The sequence below is a fragment of the Miniopterus natalensis genome, chromosome 17 (assembly GCF_054644295.1).
Source record: "Miniopterus natalensis isolate mMinNat1 chromosome 17, mMinNat1.hap1, whole genome shotgun sequence".
NCBI classification, from domain to species: Eukaryota; Metazoa; Chordata; class Mammalia; order Chiroptera; family Miniopteridae; genus Miniopterus; species Miniopterus natalensis.
In genome coordinates this window covers 13383542-13403560 of record NC_142097.1, presented here as the reverse complement: position 1 = coordinate 13403560, position 20019 = coordinate 13383542, and the positions used below count along the sequence as shown (strand labels likewise).

Here is a 20019-nt window from a genome sequence, read left to right as displayed (position 1 = left end):
CCAAGAAGGGCAGTGTTGAGAAGGCAGGCCTGTGCTCAGGTGGCAGACTTACTGACAATCGTCCTGACAACAGACCTGGAAACAGCCCTGTTCCCCCTGTAGACTCAGCTGCAGCCCCGTTAAAAGGCCCACCAACCTTGGTCCTAGCTGTAGATGTTGAAGTAGCCTGTGATCCAGCTCCAGCTCTTCCTAGCTACCAGACCTGCCCACCCAACGACAAGGCAGAAGACACACTCATCCACGCCCCTGAGACAGGCCCTCCAACCTCAGCACAACTGTAGACACTGAAATGGCCCTGTAACTTGGCTTCAGCACCTTGCAGTCATGGGCCAGAAATCCTGCTTGTCAGAAGACACATGCTTCTGTGTCTCCAGAGGTAGGCCCACTGGTCCCAGTTGAACTGAAGATCTTGGAGTGACCCCACAACCCAGCTCCTACCCTTTGAAGCACAGGCTAGGAACACTTCTGTCCATCCAGTGACTTGGACAAAGACATGGTCCCACAGGTAGGCCTGCCAAACTTGGTCTGACTGTGGTTTTTGCAGAGGCCCTATAACTAATATCCAACTTCAAAGAGCCATCTCAGCAGTTTATTGGGACCAGCTCCAGGCATTCCTGCCAGAATGTTAAAAATCCTGAATTCTGAAAAGTGTTCCCATGTCTATGAGCCCTCCCCATTCAGCCTTACATTCTACCTATTCCTTCATTCCCCATGATCCACTCCCATACTGCTCCCAGTTTCTGAAAGGATATATTAGCCAGTGTATTAGTTTCTTATTGCTTCTATAACAAATTACCATAAACTTGGTGACTTAAAACAACTGAAATGTATTCTCTCATAGTTCTGGGGGTCAATCCAAAATGGGTCCTACAAGGCTAACTTCAAGGTGTCAGGAGGGAAAGTTCTCCCTGGACGCTCCAGGGCATAATCCATTCTTTGACTCCTGCTTCTAGTGGCACCTGGCATTCCTGGGCTTGTGGCCACATCAGTCCAACCTCTGCTTCCATCATCATTGTGCCTTTTTCTCTCTGTAATCAAATATCTCTGCCTCTCTCTCATAAGGACTCCTGCAATTACTTTTAGGACTCTCGGCTAATCTCAGATGAGCTCCTCAGCTGAAGACCCCCTAAGAATCCACAGTCTTTTTACCATATGAAGCTGAATTCAAGAATTATGGCCTGGATATCTTTGGGGGCCATTATTCAGCCTACCCAGCCAGGTATGAGAATTCTTTTCAGTGAGTAAATTATTTTCTCTTGGTTTATAGGCAGGCTATTCTTTCTCAGAATATCCTGAGACGTAACCCTAATTATTCTGGGGGCACTGAGGAGAAGTGGGAGAAGTTGTTGAGGTGGACAAGAACCACCTTGTAAGGCATCTGCATGGCCTTCAGGCAAAAGGAAGGTGACTTCCTCTAGCAAGGGGCAGGGATACTTTTGCCTGTCAAATTCAGGAGAGTCTGGGCTAGACAATCACATTGGTAAGCAGCTTCCCAAGGGCCCTTCTAGCTCAGTATAGCTCTTTAGCACCATGCCCAAAACTATTACAGGAACCCCAAGACACAGTCCCAGTAACCCCCACTAACAAGACCCTGAGGGGAAAGCACCACAGTCCTGAAATCTCACTAGAAAACTGGTTTGGAGAAAGCTTCTCCCTCTTGCCTCTCTTCTGGGGCCTCCTCCCCATCTCCAGGTCTAAGGCAAGTCTGGGAGTTAGCTTGTCTCTGCTCAAACACCCTGCTTGGGGCTGGCCTCTGAGAAAGAAAACCCCTCCCTTAGGAAACCCGCATCTATTCTTATTTACACCTCTAGTTTCCTGGGTGACTTGGAGGAGATGGACAAGTCCTCTTGGGCTCAGCAACCCACCATGAAGTGGAGCTTAAATCACCTGCCCTAACGACCTGCCCTAAAGCCAGGGCAGAGGTGAGGCCTTTTAAAAGAAAGTCTAAATGCCAGAAGGTGTAAGGCATTGTTGTTATATTTATGAAGGGCTTGAGTTGTTTTCAAAACAGCTTGTATCTCTCCCCACCTGCCCTCTTTCCTGGGAGGGCTAATTTCTGGACCCCCCAGGGGATATCACCCAGTGAATATAGCCCTCGGATAGAGAAGGAATCAGCTGGCTTTCCTCATTTTCTTTTCTGCAGCGCCCTACCTTCCGAGGAGGTAACTGAGTCTGCACAGCTCCTCACCTTGGTCCCTGAAGGAACTCACCGGCCTCTATGCCCACGCCAGGGTGAGTGCTCTCAGGCTTCCTTCCTCTGCTCTTCTGTTGCCATCGGCTGGAACCCAACGTGACACATGGTGCCTCTGATGCCCCTAGAAAGGGAAGCCTTTTAGAGAAAGATCTAGGATGATACAGCAGAGGTCCTGGTTCCTGTCTGGCCCTTTGCCCATGGCCCCCTTTCCTGGATGAAGCCACCTGCTCTCTGTTACTCTTAGGAGAGCATATGAAGGGATTCACTAAGTCTAGTTCACTGCCCAGGACCGACTTCATCAGGCCGCCTAGAACTTTCTTTCCAGTCACAGGCCTTGTTGAGCCTTTGCATCACTGGGAGCAGGGAGGAAGTGGGTGGAGGTCCAGAGTACAGTAGGAAACTGTCTTAGCTCAATGAGGAGAACCTGGGGCTCATTACAAAGCCCCGAGAGTGGTCATGGGGAGGGCTCCTCATGATGGGCATCATAGTGACCCTGTCAGACACTCTAGATGTCTCTGGATGATCTGAGGTCATCACAGAATCCTCAGATTTCAACCAAGCTGTACCTCTGGCCATCTGAGGGTTGGCAGCAGCTGTTTGGTTGCTCCCCTCTCCCTGGCTATAACTTGCTTGTCTGGAAGGTATCCCCCTCCTAAGGGCCTTATTCCTTTGGGTGCTTTACATGAAAGGAAATATGTTGGGGTGTGGATCGCTACATTACCTGCTTGTCCCATCACAGGCAAGGAAAGCAGTCGTCCCTGCAGCAGCCTTGCACCCTGCACTTGCCTCTCCCCCTCCCCTACATCCTACTGATTCATAAAAGTCTCGCCCAAAGTCAGTATGTCCACAAGGTCCTCCATGACAACTCCAGCTCATACTAGAGCTCTCCTCTGACACCCTCTAACACTTGAACCATCATTTATTTAAGAAATATTGAGTACCTACTATGTGTGAAGTATTATGGTAAGTACGGCGACTGGGAAACTGAATCCGGCTTACAGAGAAGGAGGGGACATGTGCTTTTTAGAGAAGTGACTTGGCTAGAAGGTAAACAGTAATAAGCTCCCTGAAATAAGGTTTAGTGGAGGAGAGAGAGTCTTCCTTTGGGATGGGGACATTTTTGTAAAGGATTCACTCAGCAGCCAGTATTTGAGTCAAATCTTGATACCCTTGGCCATGTGGAGTTGGAAGGAAGCCGTTGCAGGTAGAGAACACAGCAAGAGCAAAGAGGTAAAAAGTGGGCAGGGTCCAAATCTAATGCTTGTGTTAAAATGAACCCAAAGGGAAAAACAGAAAGTAGTTAATTGCTCTTTAATGTAATTATATGTAAAGAGCTGCTATCCATCCACTGATCTGTCAATTGGCAAAGCATTTCTCAGTTACTAGTTTTATCAATAATGATCACACCTGAGAATGATCCCCCTTCACCAATCAGGTTCTCTTAGACCTTTAAGGCTATTCTAGATGTCACCACACGTCCACCTTCTTATCCCTGTGAGCTCAGGCCCTCATCACCCTTCTCCTTTTGCTACAGTCACCAGACTCCATCCTCTGATTCCAGTGTATTCTGTCCAAGGGGAGGTCTAGCTCTGCTTATCCCATGGGCATTAAAAGACACACGAACAGTTTTTGACCAGGAGTTTATTGTAAGAGCTGAGAAACTTAGCTCAGTCTGGCTCTATGATGTGCTCGCTTCATTTGAGGACCTCCCGTTAGAGCTACTGGTCATCTATCAGGCCCAGTCAAGGGCAAGTGGAAGGCTAGAGGCTTCACAATGCAGAAAACTCACTGTCCGTGGAGGCAACCACCCTGTAGGTCATGTTGCAATTTTTATTCCAGGTAGCAGATATTATAAAGAGAAAAAAAATCACTTTGAATGAAGCTGTTATTCAAAGTCTAGTGTAAGGGCCTAAATAACAGTAAGAACACTGGCAATTGATTGACTGAGGGATTTTGAATTTATATTTCAGAGTATGTGCCTCACTTTGGAGAAATGAACTTGGCCAGAGTGTCTGATGTCCACAGTCATGGGGATGGTCTCCCTGATTCTTGCCACATCTTTGCTTCAGCTTCGATATTTCTAAAGGCCTTGAAACCCCAGTTATGTTTTAAAATGCCATCTAGTTTTTCTGGAAATATCATTAATTTTATATTTTGAAATCTGCTCATTGGTTTGAGCTAATCTCTCAGAGTAAAACAGGGAAATTTCATCTTAATCTTACTCAATTCAAAGAAGAAAACTGCTTTTATCTTAATTTATTTTCCCAAGTATTCTGGCCCTTTCAATAAGGAGAGTGTGGGAGGGACGAGGTGATGGTGGCTTGGGGCATCTCAGCTGAGAGGAGGGCAGAGGCTTTGAGGTGGTGGGAGGTCAGTGAGTGAGGTGGTGGGGAATGGGGAAATCATCACCTGGAAAGCTGGCAACTCATCAGGGAGTTTTGAATATAGGTGATTCAAAACATTTGTGTTGAATAAATACATTAAGTAGACCGATGCTTCCACACCTGGGGCATTTCCTTGCAGGACTCATGGATCCAGAAGCTGGGAGCAATGGGACTGCTGTGACCGAGTTCATTCTACTGGGCCTGGTTGAAACAGAGCAGCTGCAGCCCGTGGTGTTTGTGCTTTTCCTCTTTGCCTACCTGGCCACAGTCGGGGGCAACCTCAGCATCCTGGCTGCTATCTTGGTGGAGCCCAAACTCCACAGCCCCATGTACTTCTTTCTGGGGAACTTATCAGTTCTGGATGTTGGATGTGTCAGTGTCACTGTTCCTGCAATGTTGGGGCGGCTCCTGTCCCACAAGCGTACAATTTCCTACAATGCCTGCGTCTCCCAACTCTTCCTCTTCTACCTTCTGGCTGGGACAGACTGCTTCCTGTTGACAGCCATGGCCTATGACCGATTCCTGGCCATCTGCCGGCCCCTCACCTACAGCATCCGCATGAGCCACACAGTCCAGAGGATATTGGTGGCTGCGTCCTGGGCCTGTGCCCTCACCAACGCACTGACCCACGTTATTGCCCTAACTACACTCAACTTCTGTGGTCCCAATGTGATCAATCACTTCTACTGTGACCTCCCGCAGCTCTTCCAGCTCTCTTGCTCCAGCACCCAGCTCAATGAGCTGCTGCTCTTTGCTGTGGGTTTCCTGATGGCAGGGGCACCCATGGTTCTCATCATCACCTCCTACATCTACGTGGCGGCTGCTGTGCTACAAATCCGTTCAGCGGAGGGCAGGAAGAAAGCCTTTTTCACGTGCAGCTCCCACCTCACTGTGGTTTGCCTCTTCTATGGAACTGGTATCTTCAACTACATGCGTCTGGGTTCAGAGGCTGCTTCAGACAAAGACAAAGGGGTTGGGGTTTTCAACACAGTTATCAACCCCATGCTGAACCCACTTATCTACAGCCTTAGAAACCCTGATGTGCAGGGTGCCCTGTGGCGGGTCCTTGTGGGGAGGCGGTTACTGACCTGAGGGGTGGTAAGATCTTGCTTTTCCTCCCTTTTTTTTTGGTTTGTGGAAAAATTTCCAAGAAAGCAGGAACCTGGAGAAATGATTATGAACCATTCACTTATAGGTCCTGATGTTGGAAAATTTTGTGTGGTGTGTTTGTCTTGCAAAGAAACCCTACATGATTTACTCATTTATTAATACAATAATTATTTATTGAATTGCTACTATGATCCAAACACTCTCCTAGGGCACCCTCCTGGTGAACAAAATAGACAAATGTCTCTGCACTCATGCAACTCCCATTCTAATGAAGGGAGAAAGTAAATGAAATAAATAAGCATCACATATGATAGATCACCTAGTGATATTTCCTATAGAGGGAGAGCAGTGAAAGGGGCTATGAGGTTATGATGTGCCCAGCTAGTCCCCCTGGGAAGTTGTTCCCTTGTTTCTGGCTATGCTCGCGTTCCAGATTGAGTTGAAGCTTTGCAAGCCAGGTAGTTCTGGGCAGCAAGGAAGGATTATTTGCTTAATGACAGCCTTAATAAGCAAGAATATCACTTTGAAGTTTTCTTCTCATGGGAAGTCTGAGATTCCTTGTAGATTAGAGTACAGGAAGCTGTTTTAAACCAGTGCCAAGGATTATTCTACTGTTCACCTTTCACCTCCAAGAAAATCAGTTCCTTCTCTTTACAAACACAAAATCCCATAGGATGCTTAGGGGACAGGAGAGGGAAATAGCCCATTAAACAGAAGCTGCATTAGCTCATACATGATATATCTTCAGGTCAAAATGGGCAGTTTCATCTGCATCCTCTGCTGTGTCTTTCTTTCTGTCTCACTGAGTCAACTTTCTGTCCTACATGAGAAGCCTTTGGAGCAGTAGCACTTATACTCCAACCAGGTCCTTAGAGTTTTCACCCTAGAATGTCCAATATACCCTCCTCCAAAGCCTTGCTTTTCTCTCCCAAACCCCCTCGTTCAGAAAATATCCGTAATGCAGTCCCTGGCAGTGGTGCTTCTCTGTGAATTTGCTTTGTTAGTACATCTGTGCAGCTCCACCCAGAGAATTCCCTCCCCTTGAGGGTCGTCCAGGCTTCAGCTCCGCCGCCCCTGGCCTCTTCCCCTCCAGCCTGCGGGGGCTGCTCACCCTGTCCTGGCAGCTCTGCTCTGCGGCCTCTCAGCTGGATCACTCCCGAAACTGTCCCCTGGCTACCCCTGGATCCTGGCTTCTCCCTGATCTCTCCTTAGAGCCAGGGAACTGGAAGAAAGAGCTGAAATGAGGGTGGGAAAGAAGAGATGAGAGTGGCCAGGAGGATGGGACTGGGAGCGCAGGACTGAAGGGGTGAGGGTGCGGGAGGGACGGGGCGGGGCGGTGAGCAGCGGGGCAGGAAAGAACAGAAAGCAGGGGAAGGACGTGAGAATAGGGGCTGAGAAAGGATGGGAGCAAGGGGAGAATTAAACAGAATGACTAGGGAACGTTGAGGCCGAGGACGGGTGTGCAGAAAATGCGGCATGAACAGGGATGGAGATGACAAGATGCCCGCTATGGAATGGCCCCCGTCAGCGGCGGGCACATAATAAATGGCACCACTGCTGTTCCTGTTAGGCCGCACCGTTGCCAAAGGCAGAGTGAGGCAAAGTCCTCCGGGAACCCCTCCGGCCTTCCTCTGGCCAGCAGGCAGTGTCAGAGGTCAGGGTAGGACAGACGGGTGGGCAGCGGGAGGGAAGATGCGGCGCTGAGGGCTGGAGTCCACAGCCCCCGGGCGCCAGAGCCCTCAGCTCCTGCTCCGCGGGCAGGGCCTGCCAATACAGTCTCAGGGGCAGAGGCGACGTATGTGTCTGTCCCGATACTCTTGGTTCTCCAGACACTTTGGGATTAAAGAGAATGAGCTTCTCTCAAAGGGTAAAATTCTTGTCAAGGAAAACCAGGCATGCGGGCGGTCAGCACTGCTCTGTGACCTTAGACACCTCCCTCCTGTGGTTGGCCTGGTTTCTACCTGTCCCCCAAGGACCCGGGACCAGGTCACCTCTCCACGGTTCTTCACAGTTAACTCCCTTTGGTTATAATATCTGGGTGAACTGCTTCCTAAGGCTGAACCCAGGAAATACTTCGAGAGCATTGCCACCACCATTGTCACCACTCCATGCAGCCTCTGAGCATTTAGCACTGTCCCAACTCCTCTCCTCTGTTACCCCAAAGGGGAATCTAGGGCCCCAGGCCTTGGCATGCTTCCTTCTGAATGTTTACCCCAAACTTTTAAGGGTGTTTTCCTTGGAAATTGTTTTCTACGCTCTGCTTCCCCTCCAAGACCAGAGAGATTCCCTAACAAGTGGGAGGTGTTTTTCTTTTGGGATTTCTTTGTGTCCACAAATGTAAATATCTTTTGTTAAAAATTATTTGGAAATGCTGCATCTGCTCCAGAGATTTTACTCATATGTGACAGGATATTTCACATCCTGAGGACCATTCCTGTGCTGTGATCTGCTTTTTATTTTTCCTGCACGTTATGCAATATAATCTTTCTCATGACCAGCACTGAAGTCTCCCTTTTTCTGTTGAATGCTTGCAGGTACAGCACTGTGCACGTAAACCGTGTTCCCCTAATCCACCTTCTATTGAGGTGATGTGGGTTCTTTCCCACTGTTTTGCAGGCACAAACAGCACTGTGATGAGTATCTTTACAGAAAGATCTTTCCAAATTTCTGTAATTATTTACTTAGGATTAGTTCCTATGAGTAACTGAGATTTTAAAAAATACAAATGTAAAGTTTGAGATGCACATGCACACACATATACTGGCCTCTTACTGTCCAAAACTTTTGCACTAATTTGTACAACCACCAGGTTGTGATAATGCCTCATTACCCATCAAGGATTGTTATAAATAAATGTTTTTAATTTTTACAATTGGAAGGTGCACAAATGGCAATAATTTTACATGAATTTTTAATTCTAGTTAAAACTGCAGTTGGGTCTCTTTTCACATATTTGTTGGCCAATTTCTTCTTTTGGAATTGCAGTTTGAGAGCCTTTGCCCTCTTTTCCATTGGATTGTTTGTTCGTTAGGAAATCTTAATCCTTATTGATAGCAGCTTTTTGTCACGTGACTTGCAAATATTTTCTCTTGCTTGCCATTTGTCTCAATTCCATGTGTGTTTTGCCAAATAGTTGTGTTACCTTTCTATATGGTCAAATCTGTCTTTTCTTATCATGTTTTTGATTTTGTGTCTCACTTTGAGTGTAAAACATTTTTTCCACCTCTATCGGGCAGGCTCGGCTCGGCTGTATTATGCTAACAAAGCCCCTAAAATCTCAGAGGTTTGCCACAGCAAAGAGCCATTTAATATTCGTGTGACCTCAATGATCTGATGGATCTGAAGGGTTGTTTTTCAGGCTGCTCATCTCTCCCGATTCTAAGGGTGAGAGGAATGGCCCCCGAGCCCCCCATGTGTCCGAGTGGGAGCAGGAGTCGGCCTCCTCTCTGACAACGGCCTGACTGCGCTGACTTCTGTCCCCCTTTCCAGCCACTGCCAGTCTCCGCCTGGCATCCGGGGGGTGCGGGGAGCGTGGGTCAGGGCTCCCGAGGGGGGGGATCGGCACAGCTCACTGGCCTGGCCACAGTGATGATGTTTTTCTATGAGGACACGTGCCTTCAGTTAGTGTAATGAGATTCTTTACACTAGCGACAGGAAAAAACTTCTGGATGTTCTGAATTAAATTCTAGCAGCCGGAGCCTGAAGGAGACAGAGCGGTCGGCCTGTGGATAGCTGGGGCAGCTCACAGGGGGCTGCTCAGCTTTCTGAGGGCAGGTGGGGACTTAGAATTCACTTCCAGGTGGCTGTTTCTGTGATTGTCTGAAAGAGAGAAAGAAGCCCCCCTGGTTTTAGTAGAATGTTAACTGGCACAGTGTCGCTAAAGAAGCACAATGTCGCTTTTGCCTGGTGCCCGTAAGGGTTCCTGAAGCTTCCTCTCCTTTCTGAAACCTCACAGGCAAAGAAACCCAAACAAAGCAACAGCTGGGTCCCCTCCTGGTGGAAGTGCAGGGGTGGATTTTAGGGGACCTTTTCGGAAAATGTGTCAACGCTCTGAACAAGGAAAACTTTTGGCTCAGCAAGTCCACTTGACCAATTTCGCCTAAGGAAACAATCAGGCAAGGGAACAAGGGAAGACAGTCATGGCCGTGTTGCAAAGATGGGGAAAGCTGTCCGCAACTGAATATTGAGTAATGGGAAGGGAGTTAAGTGAATTCTGATATATTTATTGACTTGCACACTGAAATACTGCATAGGCATTAGGTAGTAATATAGCGAATATTTACTAACATAGATATTATGATGTAAGAAAACAAGTTTCAAAACAATTTGAATTCATTCTGAAAAATACATACTCAGCAGAGATCGAAGTGTAAAATTTAAGTACCGATTTTGGATTATTTTTACTTTAATATTTCGACAATAATGTATATTGTTGGTTTAATGAAAACAATAAAAGTGAACAATAGTAAACACTCAGTGGTCTCTCATTACCTACAGAATATATTCCAAGCTCTCCAACGAGGCCTTGGTGGCCCCACTGTGTCCCCTGCAGCTTCCGGGCTTGCTCACCGGTCACACTCAGCTGGGACAGTCCCCGCCCGCGTCGGGCTGTTTCCTCTCTGCCTGAGCCCAGCTCCCCCGGCTGAGCGCCAACTGCGCTGGATGCGCCCGGCCCCTGCCGAGGGCTTTGGCTCTTCCCTCTCTTAATGCCCACACAGCTACCCCCAAGTCAAGGGCTTTTTCTCAATTTACGGAGGAGAAAAGGGTGCTTAGAAATGGTGGGGGGACTTCCACAGACACCCTAGGGATGGGGAGAGCTGCCTGCCCCAATGCAACGCTCCCCTCCGCCCCAGGCCTCCTCCCCGGGAGCATCTTATCTTCCCTGCCCCCTTTCCTGGGTGACCCTTCGCCTTCCTTCATCCTTGTGCAGCTGCTGGCACCTTAAGGAAGCCTCCCCGAGTCCCCATCACCGACACGGCAGCCTAGGCTCTCCCGCTTTGTGTCCAGACCATGACCCTTCAGACGTGGTGTTAGCGTGGCCTCCACCCCCGCGCATTGTGAGCTCCTGGTCATGTTCGGAACCCAATTCCAGGCCCTGACGGGCAGTCCCCATCATCCACGGAATGTAGGGACCCCAAGGTCATTTCAGCCGTGTCTGTGGAAGTCGAGGTCAGGGCTGGCTCCCCGACTCCCCTGTAAAGGATTGCTCTCCCTTCACACTGTCCCACCCGCTGACTCACCTCCCCATCAGCTCCCCTTCCCTCTCTGGCCCTTGCATTGCCCAGGGCAGGTTGCCCCTGAGTAGAGACCGGGTCCCCCATTCACCTCGCCCCTGTCTGCTGCCGCCTCGCTCCTCTTCAGGAATGTGTGTCGATACCCTGAGAGTTTTGTTTGCGTGAGGAATGGAGCTTTGCAGGGCAATGGAGTGAGCAGCCTCAGTAATAGAGGACAGGATGGGCTGCCAGGGATAAGGTCTCCCCACAGGGAACCGGAAAGCAGGAGAAAGGCACAAGCAGTGTTTGTTGTTTAAGGTCCAGGAGACAAAAATCAACCCAGCGCAAAGGAGAGAACTTTTCTATGAGGTTTGCCAGACTTGGAGGGCTGTGTCCAGAGAGACTGTGGGTGAGATGGAAGCAGTGGGAGTTGTGCCCAGCAGAGAGCCAGGAGCCTGGGCAGCCTCACTCAGAACACTTGCAGTGGGGTTAGTGCAAGGTGTCTTCTCCAAATGGCTCCTTAGCGGAGGCTAGAGCTGAAGGGCATAGTGGGTGTGTGCTAGAGAACATGAGATCCCTCCCAGGCCATAACTGGCTATATTTTGAAAGGCTGGAAGGGGGCACTGTGGTCCTGTGGTCAGGCAAGTCAAGGATTTGATCCTGCAAATATTTAGTGTTAGTGTTAGCATGACCTTAGTTATTGCCAAGGTTGGTGAGATCTGGGGTTACTGGGTTACAAATGTCTTTTCTTCATCGCTGATCTATGAGCTCGTCTGAGCAGGAGCTATGTCCTATTTACTCCTGTATTCCCCACAGGATAATGCTCTTCACATGGTAGAGCAAATTCCAAGTCTTCACTTCTGTGCCCCAAATTACCCTCATGTGAATCTCTGGAAGGCTTTCCCTAGGAAGAGTCTTCCCAGAGCCCCATGCATGTCCTTGTTCCTCAGGCTGTAGATGAAAGGGTTCATCATGGGGGTGACCACAGCGTACATCACTGTGGCCACCGAGTCCTTCAAGGAGTAAGTGTGCAGGGGCTTCAGATAGACCATACAAAGTGTCCCATAGAAGAGGGAGACCACAGCCAAATGGGAGGCACAGGTGGAGAAGGCTTTGTACTTCCCAGTGGCTGAGGGTATTCGGAGGATGGCTCTGACAATCCGGACATAGGACAAGATCATGAACCCTAAGGGGGTGAGGAATATAAAGCAGCCTGTGGCAATCAGCACTGTGTGATTGATCTGAGTGTTGGAACACGCGAGCCTCAGCAAGACATACATCTCACAGAAGATGTGGTGGATCTTCCGGGACCCACAGAAGGTCACCCTGGTCATGAGGAGGGTGTGGATGAGGCCATAGAGGACAGAGAGCACCCAACACAAGGTGAGAAGCATCATACAGAGCCCAGGGCTCATGGCCGTGGTATAGTGCAGGGGGCGACAGATGGCCACGTAGCGGTCATATGCCATCGTAGCCAGGATGAGGTTGTCCAGGGCCACCAAGGAGACCAGGAAGTAGAGCTGTGTCAGGCATCCTGCATAGGAGATGGCTTTGTTCTGGGACTGAAGGTTCACCAGTGTCTTGGGGACTGTGTTGGTGACAAAGAAGAGATCAGTGAAGGAGAGGTTGGCCAGAAAGAAGTACATGGGAGTGTGCAGTCGCACATCAGTGCCTATGGCCAGGACGATGAGGGCATTTCCCACCACCGTGACCAGGTACATGGACAGGAACATCCCAAACAGGACGCGCTGGTCTTCAGGGCTCTCTGAGATCCCCAGCAGCAGGAAGTCAGAGACTCTACTCTGGTTGCCTCCATCCATTTCCCCAACTGTCTGCAACATTAACACCAACAAATGTTTGTTTACTAAGTGCCCTCAATTGAACAAGGACATTCACAGAAGCAAAATCAGCTATATTCTTAGCATTAACCTAACTTAGACTAAATTTTATAATATTTTTAGATTAACAACAAGATAAAAACAGGCACAAACTCATAACATGGTAAATCTTTTTGCAACTTAGTCAATCCAGCTAAGTTTAAACTGACATACTCAATATACAGGAATAATGTCCTGTTGTATTTCAAACCCTATCATCTCACAATACTCTTGAACTGCTTAAAAATTACTACATTATGATATTAAATATATTTTAAAATATTTAAAACAGTGTATGCATTATAACAAATGGCTATTATCAATTGGACAAAAGGGAGAAAGTAAAAATATTGGAAAGAAGAAAGAAAAATTACTAGTATTTGCTGATAGGATAATCTATCTGGGAAATCTAAGACAATCCAGTGAAAAGCTGCTAGAAATAAAAAGCAACTTCAGTGAAGTGGCCATTCACACACTGAATAGCACCCGAAAGGGATGGTGTTCCCAGTGGGCCGTATAGGGCAATGGTTAAGGTTGTGCCGTCAGAGGCTGGAAGTCTTGCTGAGCTCTGCCACTCGCTGTGACACCTCAGGCAAGTTACCTGAGCTCTTGAAGACTTGCTTTGTTCCTGTGAAAAATTAGATGCAAGGATAAAATTAAGTAATAAAGTGCTTAACACAAAGAGTTGGCCTGTGGTGGGCACTCAATAAAAATTGACCATTCCTATTATAAATATATACATTGGTATGTAAACAATCATCTGGTGAAAGTACAGTGTTTGTGTGAGACATAAAATGGAAAAGAGAGAAAACCAGAGAAAGAGAAAAGAGAGAGATGAGCCCAAGACCTCCAGCCCTTACCCACTGCTCTGTGCTGGTTTCTGAGTCCACAGTTCTGCCGTCTCCACTGTTTTCCTGGGTTCAACAAAAAGTCACAGTCAGGACGTAGAAGATGCTAAGGAATGCTGTGGGACTCAGGGCTGGAACAGGTAAAGGTAAAAGCCGGGGAACTGGTACCTGGATCCCTGGTCCGCGCAGTAAAGGAGACAGAGCCTAAGGCTGTGGGTGCCCCAGGGAGGCTGGGGGACCTGAGGGCTGATGCCTGAGCCTCATGCTCAGGAAGGAAGTGGCTGAGTGAGGACTGTGTCAGGCCTATTCATAATTTGGGGGAGGCCTCAGGGAAGCAATCCCAAGACAGCTTCTTCAGACGAGAGTGGGTAATTGCTCCAATGAACAAGGGTCTTGGGATATGCCCGATTCTCCTTCCTCTTACCCTCACTTTATGGCCTCCACAAACTTCCTCCTCCCTTCTCCCGACTTGAGGAAGATAGGATGGGCTTGGATCTCCCAAACCATAGATTGCTCAGCCCATCCCCTCTCTGACCAAACTCCTAGCACCACTGACTCAAAGCTGAAAGGACATCAGATTCAAACTAGTCTATCTACCCCTCCCCCTCCATATCTTCTCTATAGAGGAATTAGATTTTTAGCATTCCTGTCCAGGTAACATCTTGTGTTGTCTTTATATCTCCTCTTTGATGGGGAGCTCACTACCTTAAAACAGATTTCAAACAAAGCGCATCCAGTCTCACAGTTGGTAGCTGTGAAACATCTCAGTTTGGATTCCTCATTTGGGGCAGAGTAATGCCCCCGATGCAGAGCTAGAAGAGAGTATAAATAATTTCTGGCCTGTTCCTGCTTCCACGACCAGATGGAATAATTCACTGAATTGTTCTAGGCCTCAATGTCTTCCACTTTTCAAACCTAACACTGACAAACCCCCTACTGGTCAAATTATGAGGTGGTCACAGTTGTCTTGCGACACCACCCAGCCATGCCATGGGGCCAGTTTGTACATTTGGCCTCTTCCTTGCTGCTGAAGTCCTTGCACTCAGTCTTGACAACCTGCACCTTTTCTGGGAATAGCTCAGACTCCCAACACCTTTCACCCAAACAACCTCAGCTCTACTTGTGCCTGGAGGTTTACCTCCCTCCCTTCTTTTCTGTCTCTCCCCCTCCCCATATTATTTATTGATGGCAGGCATTGGGCTAGGTGCTGTGGTACCACCATGAACAGGATGGATATGACTCCTTCCCCTCCTGGAGCTTGTAGACCAGGACAGGAGAGATCTTCTCAAAGCAGACAGAGAAAAAATAACCACAAACTGATAAGTGCTGCAAGGAAGCAGTAATCTGAAATAAAGAGTAATGGGGGTGGGCGGGAGAAGGCAAGCTCTTAGATTAGTTGGTCCGGGAGATTCTCTCTGAGACGTTTAAGCTGAGATCAGACAGCTGAGGGGGTGTCAGCTACTCAGAGACTTGGGAAAAGACCTTTCCAAAGAGAAGGAAGAGCATCTGCAAAGGCACAGAAGTGTGTATTCAAGGACCAAATGGAAGCCAGTGCTGGTGTTTAGTGAACAAGGCTGTGAGAGACACAAGTTGGGAGGAACAATAGGGACAGATTAAGCCGGTGAGTCCTGCTGTTTTCTGTTTTAACTACAGTGAGAAGTCATTAAGGTATCTTAGGCAGGTGAGGCGGGATGGTTCAATTTAGGGTGAGTGGGTTACTCTGGTTGCCATGAGGAGAACAGGCTGAAGACAAGACAGGGAGAGAAGCAGAGAGGGCAGTGGCCCAGCAGATGGGGAGGGTGGCCTGCACTTGGACGAGAGCAGGAAAGGTGGGAAAAGAATTATCTAGCTGTTCTTGGAAGTGAAATCACGAAGAGTCAGTGGTGGCCTGGACCCTGGAGATACAAGATAGGATAAAATCAAGGATGAGCCTCTATTTCTGACTTGGGGAACTCCAAGATGGTCCATAAAGGGTTAACAGGGGAAAGAGTTTGAACTCCTTAGAGGTGAGCAGGGGGGATGGCAAGAATGTATTTAAACACATAAGAAGTGTTGGGTGGTATAAACTTGGAAGAGGAGGAGTTATAGGTAATAGAATTTCAATTGAGCAGCACAGGGAAACGGAGACAAAGGGAAGACATAGGTACAGGTAAAATTGGGGAAAGAAAACCAAACCAGGAGATCAGAACACGTTACCGCATTTAATTTTAATTTTAATATATCTTTATTGATTTCAGAGAGAGGAAAGGAGAGGAATAGAGAGAGAGAAACATCAATGATGAGAGAGTCATGGATCGGCTGCCTCTTGCACGCCCCCGACTGGGGATCGAGCCCGCAACCCGGGCATGTGCCCTGACCAGGAATCGAACCCCGATCACCTGGATCTTAGGTCGACGTTCAACTGCTGAGCCACGTCAAAACAACAAAGTAGAGAGTTCTGAAGTTGTAAAGTCAGGGAAATGATATGTCTAGTGTTCATATAATTTGATTCTATAATAATATTTCTAGGGATACATACAAAAATGCCTATCATATCATTATTTATCTTTTTAAAAAATATAAAAAGAGGCTAAATGCCTATCAAATAAGAAATGCTTAAGCATATGATGGTACCTATAATAGATGAAATATTACACAGCATGTTTGTGGGCAGGAGACATTTCTTATGAGATAATGACAACTAGAAGGAAACTCTTCTACATGCACAGAAAAATATTAAAAGTAAATATATGAATATGTTGCATGTGATTGTCTCTGGGTGAGAGGATTAGAGGTGATTTTTATTTCCTCTCTTCCTCAGTGGACTGAGATCCAGTACTTCTCAGTAAGAATCACTTATTCCTTGGGGCCCAGAAGACACGAATCCTTACTTGTTTCTTGAAAATTATGTGGCTAAGGCTCCAGCAAGTTTTGGCTTTTCACAAGGTCTTCATTAAGAAACTACTACTACCCGAGGAGCTTGCTCAGGAAGTAGATTTGGGTTTTGGATTTTCTTAAACAGGGTCTGAGAAGGTGGCTCTGGAGCCCCTCAGAGCAGCTTTTCATTGGATAAAGCCAGCACACACTATTTTGTATCCACCAGGAGTTTAAGTCTCTCAAGGCTAGACAGAGAAACAAAGATGCCACCTCAACAAACTCTTTGAACGTCAGTTAACAAATACATTTGCAAAGCATGCCATGTGATTCTGTTGGCACTTGAAGAAAAATGTCAAGGAAAATCTCAAGGCCTTTGACCTCAATCAGGGATTCGAGTAATCACTTCTAATCCAAAGATGTTTATTGATGCCTAATGGGTGTCTACTCATGCCCTGGGCACCAAGGCACAGAACTATCAGACCTGGTAGAAGTTTGGTTCCCAGGTCTCTCGGGACAAAGACATAAACATGTACAAAGGGGAAATAACAAGACATATTAACCTCAATTATCTGGGAGCCCAGAGATAAGACCCGGCTCTCTGGAGCCCACCCAGGGAAATGAAGAATTAGGCTGAGATGTTGCATCAGAAGTATCCACCAGGATCAGGCATGAGACTGCCTCAATGCTCCCATCTGTTTTCTTACTAATGAGGCTCCAGGGAGGTTCTCCTTCCTCTGTTCTCCAGGTTCCTTGACTCAGATGCTAAATTAATCACTAGGGAAGGTCTCTGCCATCAATTAAACACACTTAGTGGGTAAAAGTTTGGGTTATTTGGAAGGTCTCTTGAGAAAACCTATCTCCCATCCCAGGCATGGGTCTCCACAAGGAGAGGGAAATAATGGGTAGGAAAGTGGGTGGTTACTGTTGTTTTGATTTTTGTTTACTTGGTGCAGAGTTGAGTGAATCATATGCTTCAGTTCATGACACCTTACGACCACCATTCCTTGCAAGACATCTTCCTGGGTTTTTTTTGTCTTTTACTAGCTCTAATCTCTGTTCCCTTCCTCTCCCTCCACATAGGTAGCCACTTCAAAATAGGCATGTATGCTTGGAGAATTCATATCTTTGTATGTCTCCATGTTTTATATGCATACATAGTATTATGCTATAGATTCCATTGTGTGTCTTACCTTCTGCATTAACAATATAATTTTTATGGTCCACTCTCCTTGATGTGTGGATACTCAACTCCCTGCTGCTCTTATCTTTTTTGAACCCATTCTTCCTACCCACAGAGTAATTTTCTTAAAGTATAAATTGACCCCTATAACTTTCCTGCATAAAGTATTTAAAGAACTTCCTATTACAATTAGGAAAAACATGAACACCGGCCTATGAGGTCTACTTTTCTCGCTCCTACATATTTGTACAACTTCAACCAGTATCATTCTCAGTCTTCTGTCCCCAGAACTTCGAACCAGGCTGGCTTTCGTTCAGCTTGTTGAAGTCACAAAGCTCTTTCATCCCCAAGCCTCCCCGCCCCACCCCAGCCCTTGGAATGAGTGTCTCTCAGTCTTCACGTCTCTCCCTCACTATGGGGATTGGAACAACCGCTGTGGAGAGACTTTGGCGATATTAGTCACCTGGGCCCAGGTTCCCTGGAAGCAGAGTGGCCTGTGGGAACTGGGAAAGCGGTTACTGAAGCAGCAGCCTCAGAAGACGATGGAGCTGAGCAGAGATGTGGACTCAGCTCATTACATCCAGCCTGGTCTTGAGAGGAGACCTGGGACCCGAACTGTACCCAGGGAATCACTCCCACTTGGAGGTAAGGAGCCAGCCTTGTCTACCCAGTGCCACTCAGTTATTGCCCACTGGCTGTGCCCCTACATCCCAGGGCAGGGAGGGGGAGCACCTAAGCCCCCTGGCCAGGGAAAGGGCGGCTATGAGCCTGAGCAGGCAACATTCAGAGCAGCTGGGACGTGGGGGTGGCTGAAGCAGCCACTGAAACAGCACCCACCAGGGGCGTTAGGGTGCAGGGTCTTCCTCCCAGAAAGGCACGCTCAGCAACACACTCTAGAGAACCTCCATTCCAGTGCCCAAAAGGGAGTGTAAAGAAAGTCCACTTGAGCATTGTTGAGAATGGTGAAAACTAGAAATATCCTAAATGTCCTTCAACAGCAGAACCAACCAGTTATAGCAAAGACCTATTACAGCTGGGACACTAAGGGGCTGGAGTATGTGTAAGGACACGGACAAATCCCATAGCCTGATGTGAGTGAAAAAGCCAGTTTCAGAATACATCCTGGGTGATGCCATGGAAATAAAAATTTTAAATATACAAAACAATGTTAATTATTTTTGTAGCTGTACAACTTTTGTGTAAAATCATAAAAACGTACATAAGAATGACAAACGTGGAGTAGATGATAGTCATTACCTAGGGGAGGGAAAAACTGGGATGGAACCAGGAGTTCAACGGTCTCAACTGTCACTCTAATGTTCTCATTAACACACCCATGCAATGGCCACATTTTAAGATTTGCTAGTAACACAAGTAATTATATTTTATTTCATATTCTAGTCTTGTAACAGTCACACTTTTAAAAAATTACCAAAAACATTCATGTGGCCATACGTACACCTAGAGTGGTGCTTCTGTCTTGTTTTTCCTGTGTTATCGTTTTACTGACCAATGACAACAGAAGTAAACCGAGAACCATTTTTTTTTTTTTAGGCTCCACCGCAGCACTTTTTGCCACATTTTGTCTTGTCACATGAATTTACTAGCTAGTCTGTTAGCATACGATACAATTAACATCTCATGGGGACGTTCTTGTCAGTGGAAAGACTCATAACAAGGGTGATGTCCTTGAGATGGAACTGACGTGATAAGGTTTTGTAGCCCACTCTTGGCAGCTGCTGCTTCGCCGTCTGTTCTAGCAAATGTTTCCAGTGGTCCGTTTCCGCCCAGTGATGCTGCCCTGAAGAGCCAGGTTCCTGCCCTTAAACTCTGAGGGGCCTTTGGCGCAGAAGACCTGCTTCTCCATCTGTGTCCCAGCAAAGCAAATGTTATTCAAAAGTGATCAAGCCTGAAAATGAGACGCCTACGTCATAGGTTCTCCTGGGCTGGTTCCCAAGGCTTCCTGGGTGTTCCCTGCTGGGTGCCCGGGAGGGACCAGCCACTCCTTTCGCTGGCTGAGATTTACGAGAAGGGCTGGCACAGTGGGGCCACCTGAGGACTGCTCAGCGTCAGTGGGGCACAGGCCTGGAATGATGGCGATGGGATCGCGCGCACAGAGAAAATGCTTCTCTCCACCGGCCTTAGCTTGCTCTGGGCTGTGGGCCCTAGTCTGGGTGCTGCTTCTCTTAAGGAATGTATGTACCCACCAGGTTTTATTTATCCAGTTCCCCAGGCGATGAACACCTACCTTCATATTGCTGCAAACAACGCTGTGACGAACAGCCTTGCATGTCTCTCTGTGGAGCTTAAGACAAGTCATGTGCGCCATATGCCCAGGAATGGGATTCTAGGTAACA

The 20019-nt window shown here is 47.5% G+C and overlaps 2 protein-coding genes across 2 annotated transcripts; one reads left to right on the top strand and one right to left on the bottom strand.

Moving 5' to 3' along the window:
- Positions 1–4722: 4722 nt before the first annotated feature.
- Positions 4723–5670, top strand: LOC148091216 (olfactory receptor 3A2). Its single transcript, XM_087826547.1, has one exon. It carries the CDS (start codon positions 4723–4725, stop codon positions 5668–5670), a length of 948 nt encoding a protein of 315 aa, XP_087682673.1.
- A 6109-nt stretch (positions 5671–11779) lies between these two features.
- On the bottom strand, positions 11780–12721 carry LOC107544819 (olfactory receptor 1D2). Its single transcript, XM_016222750.2, has one exon. The coding sequence runs from the start codon at positions 12719–12721 to the stop codon at positions 11780–11782; it is 942 nt and encodes a 313-aa protein (XP_016078236.2).
- Positions 12722–20019: the final 7298 nt, after the last annotated feature.

Excerpts from the sequence above, each read along its gene's own strand:
- LOC148091216 (XM_087826547.1), top strand. The coding sequence starts at position 4,723 with ATGGATCCAGAAGCTGGGAGCAATGGGACTGCTGTGACCGAGTTCATT.
- LOC107544819 (XM_016222750.2), bottom strand. The coding sequence starts at position 12,721 with ATGGATGGAGGCAACCAGAGTAGAGTCTCTGACTTCCTGCTGCTGGGG.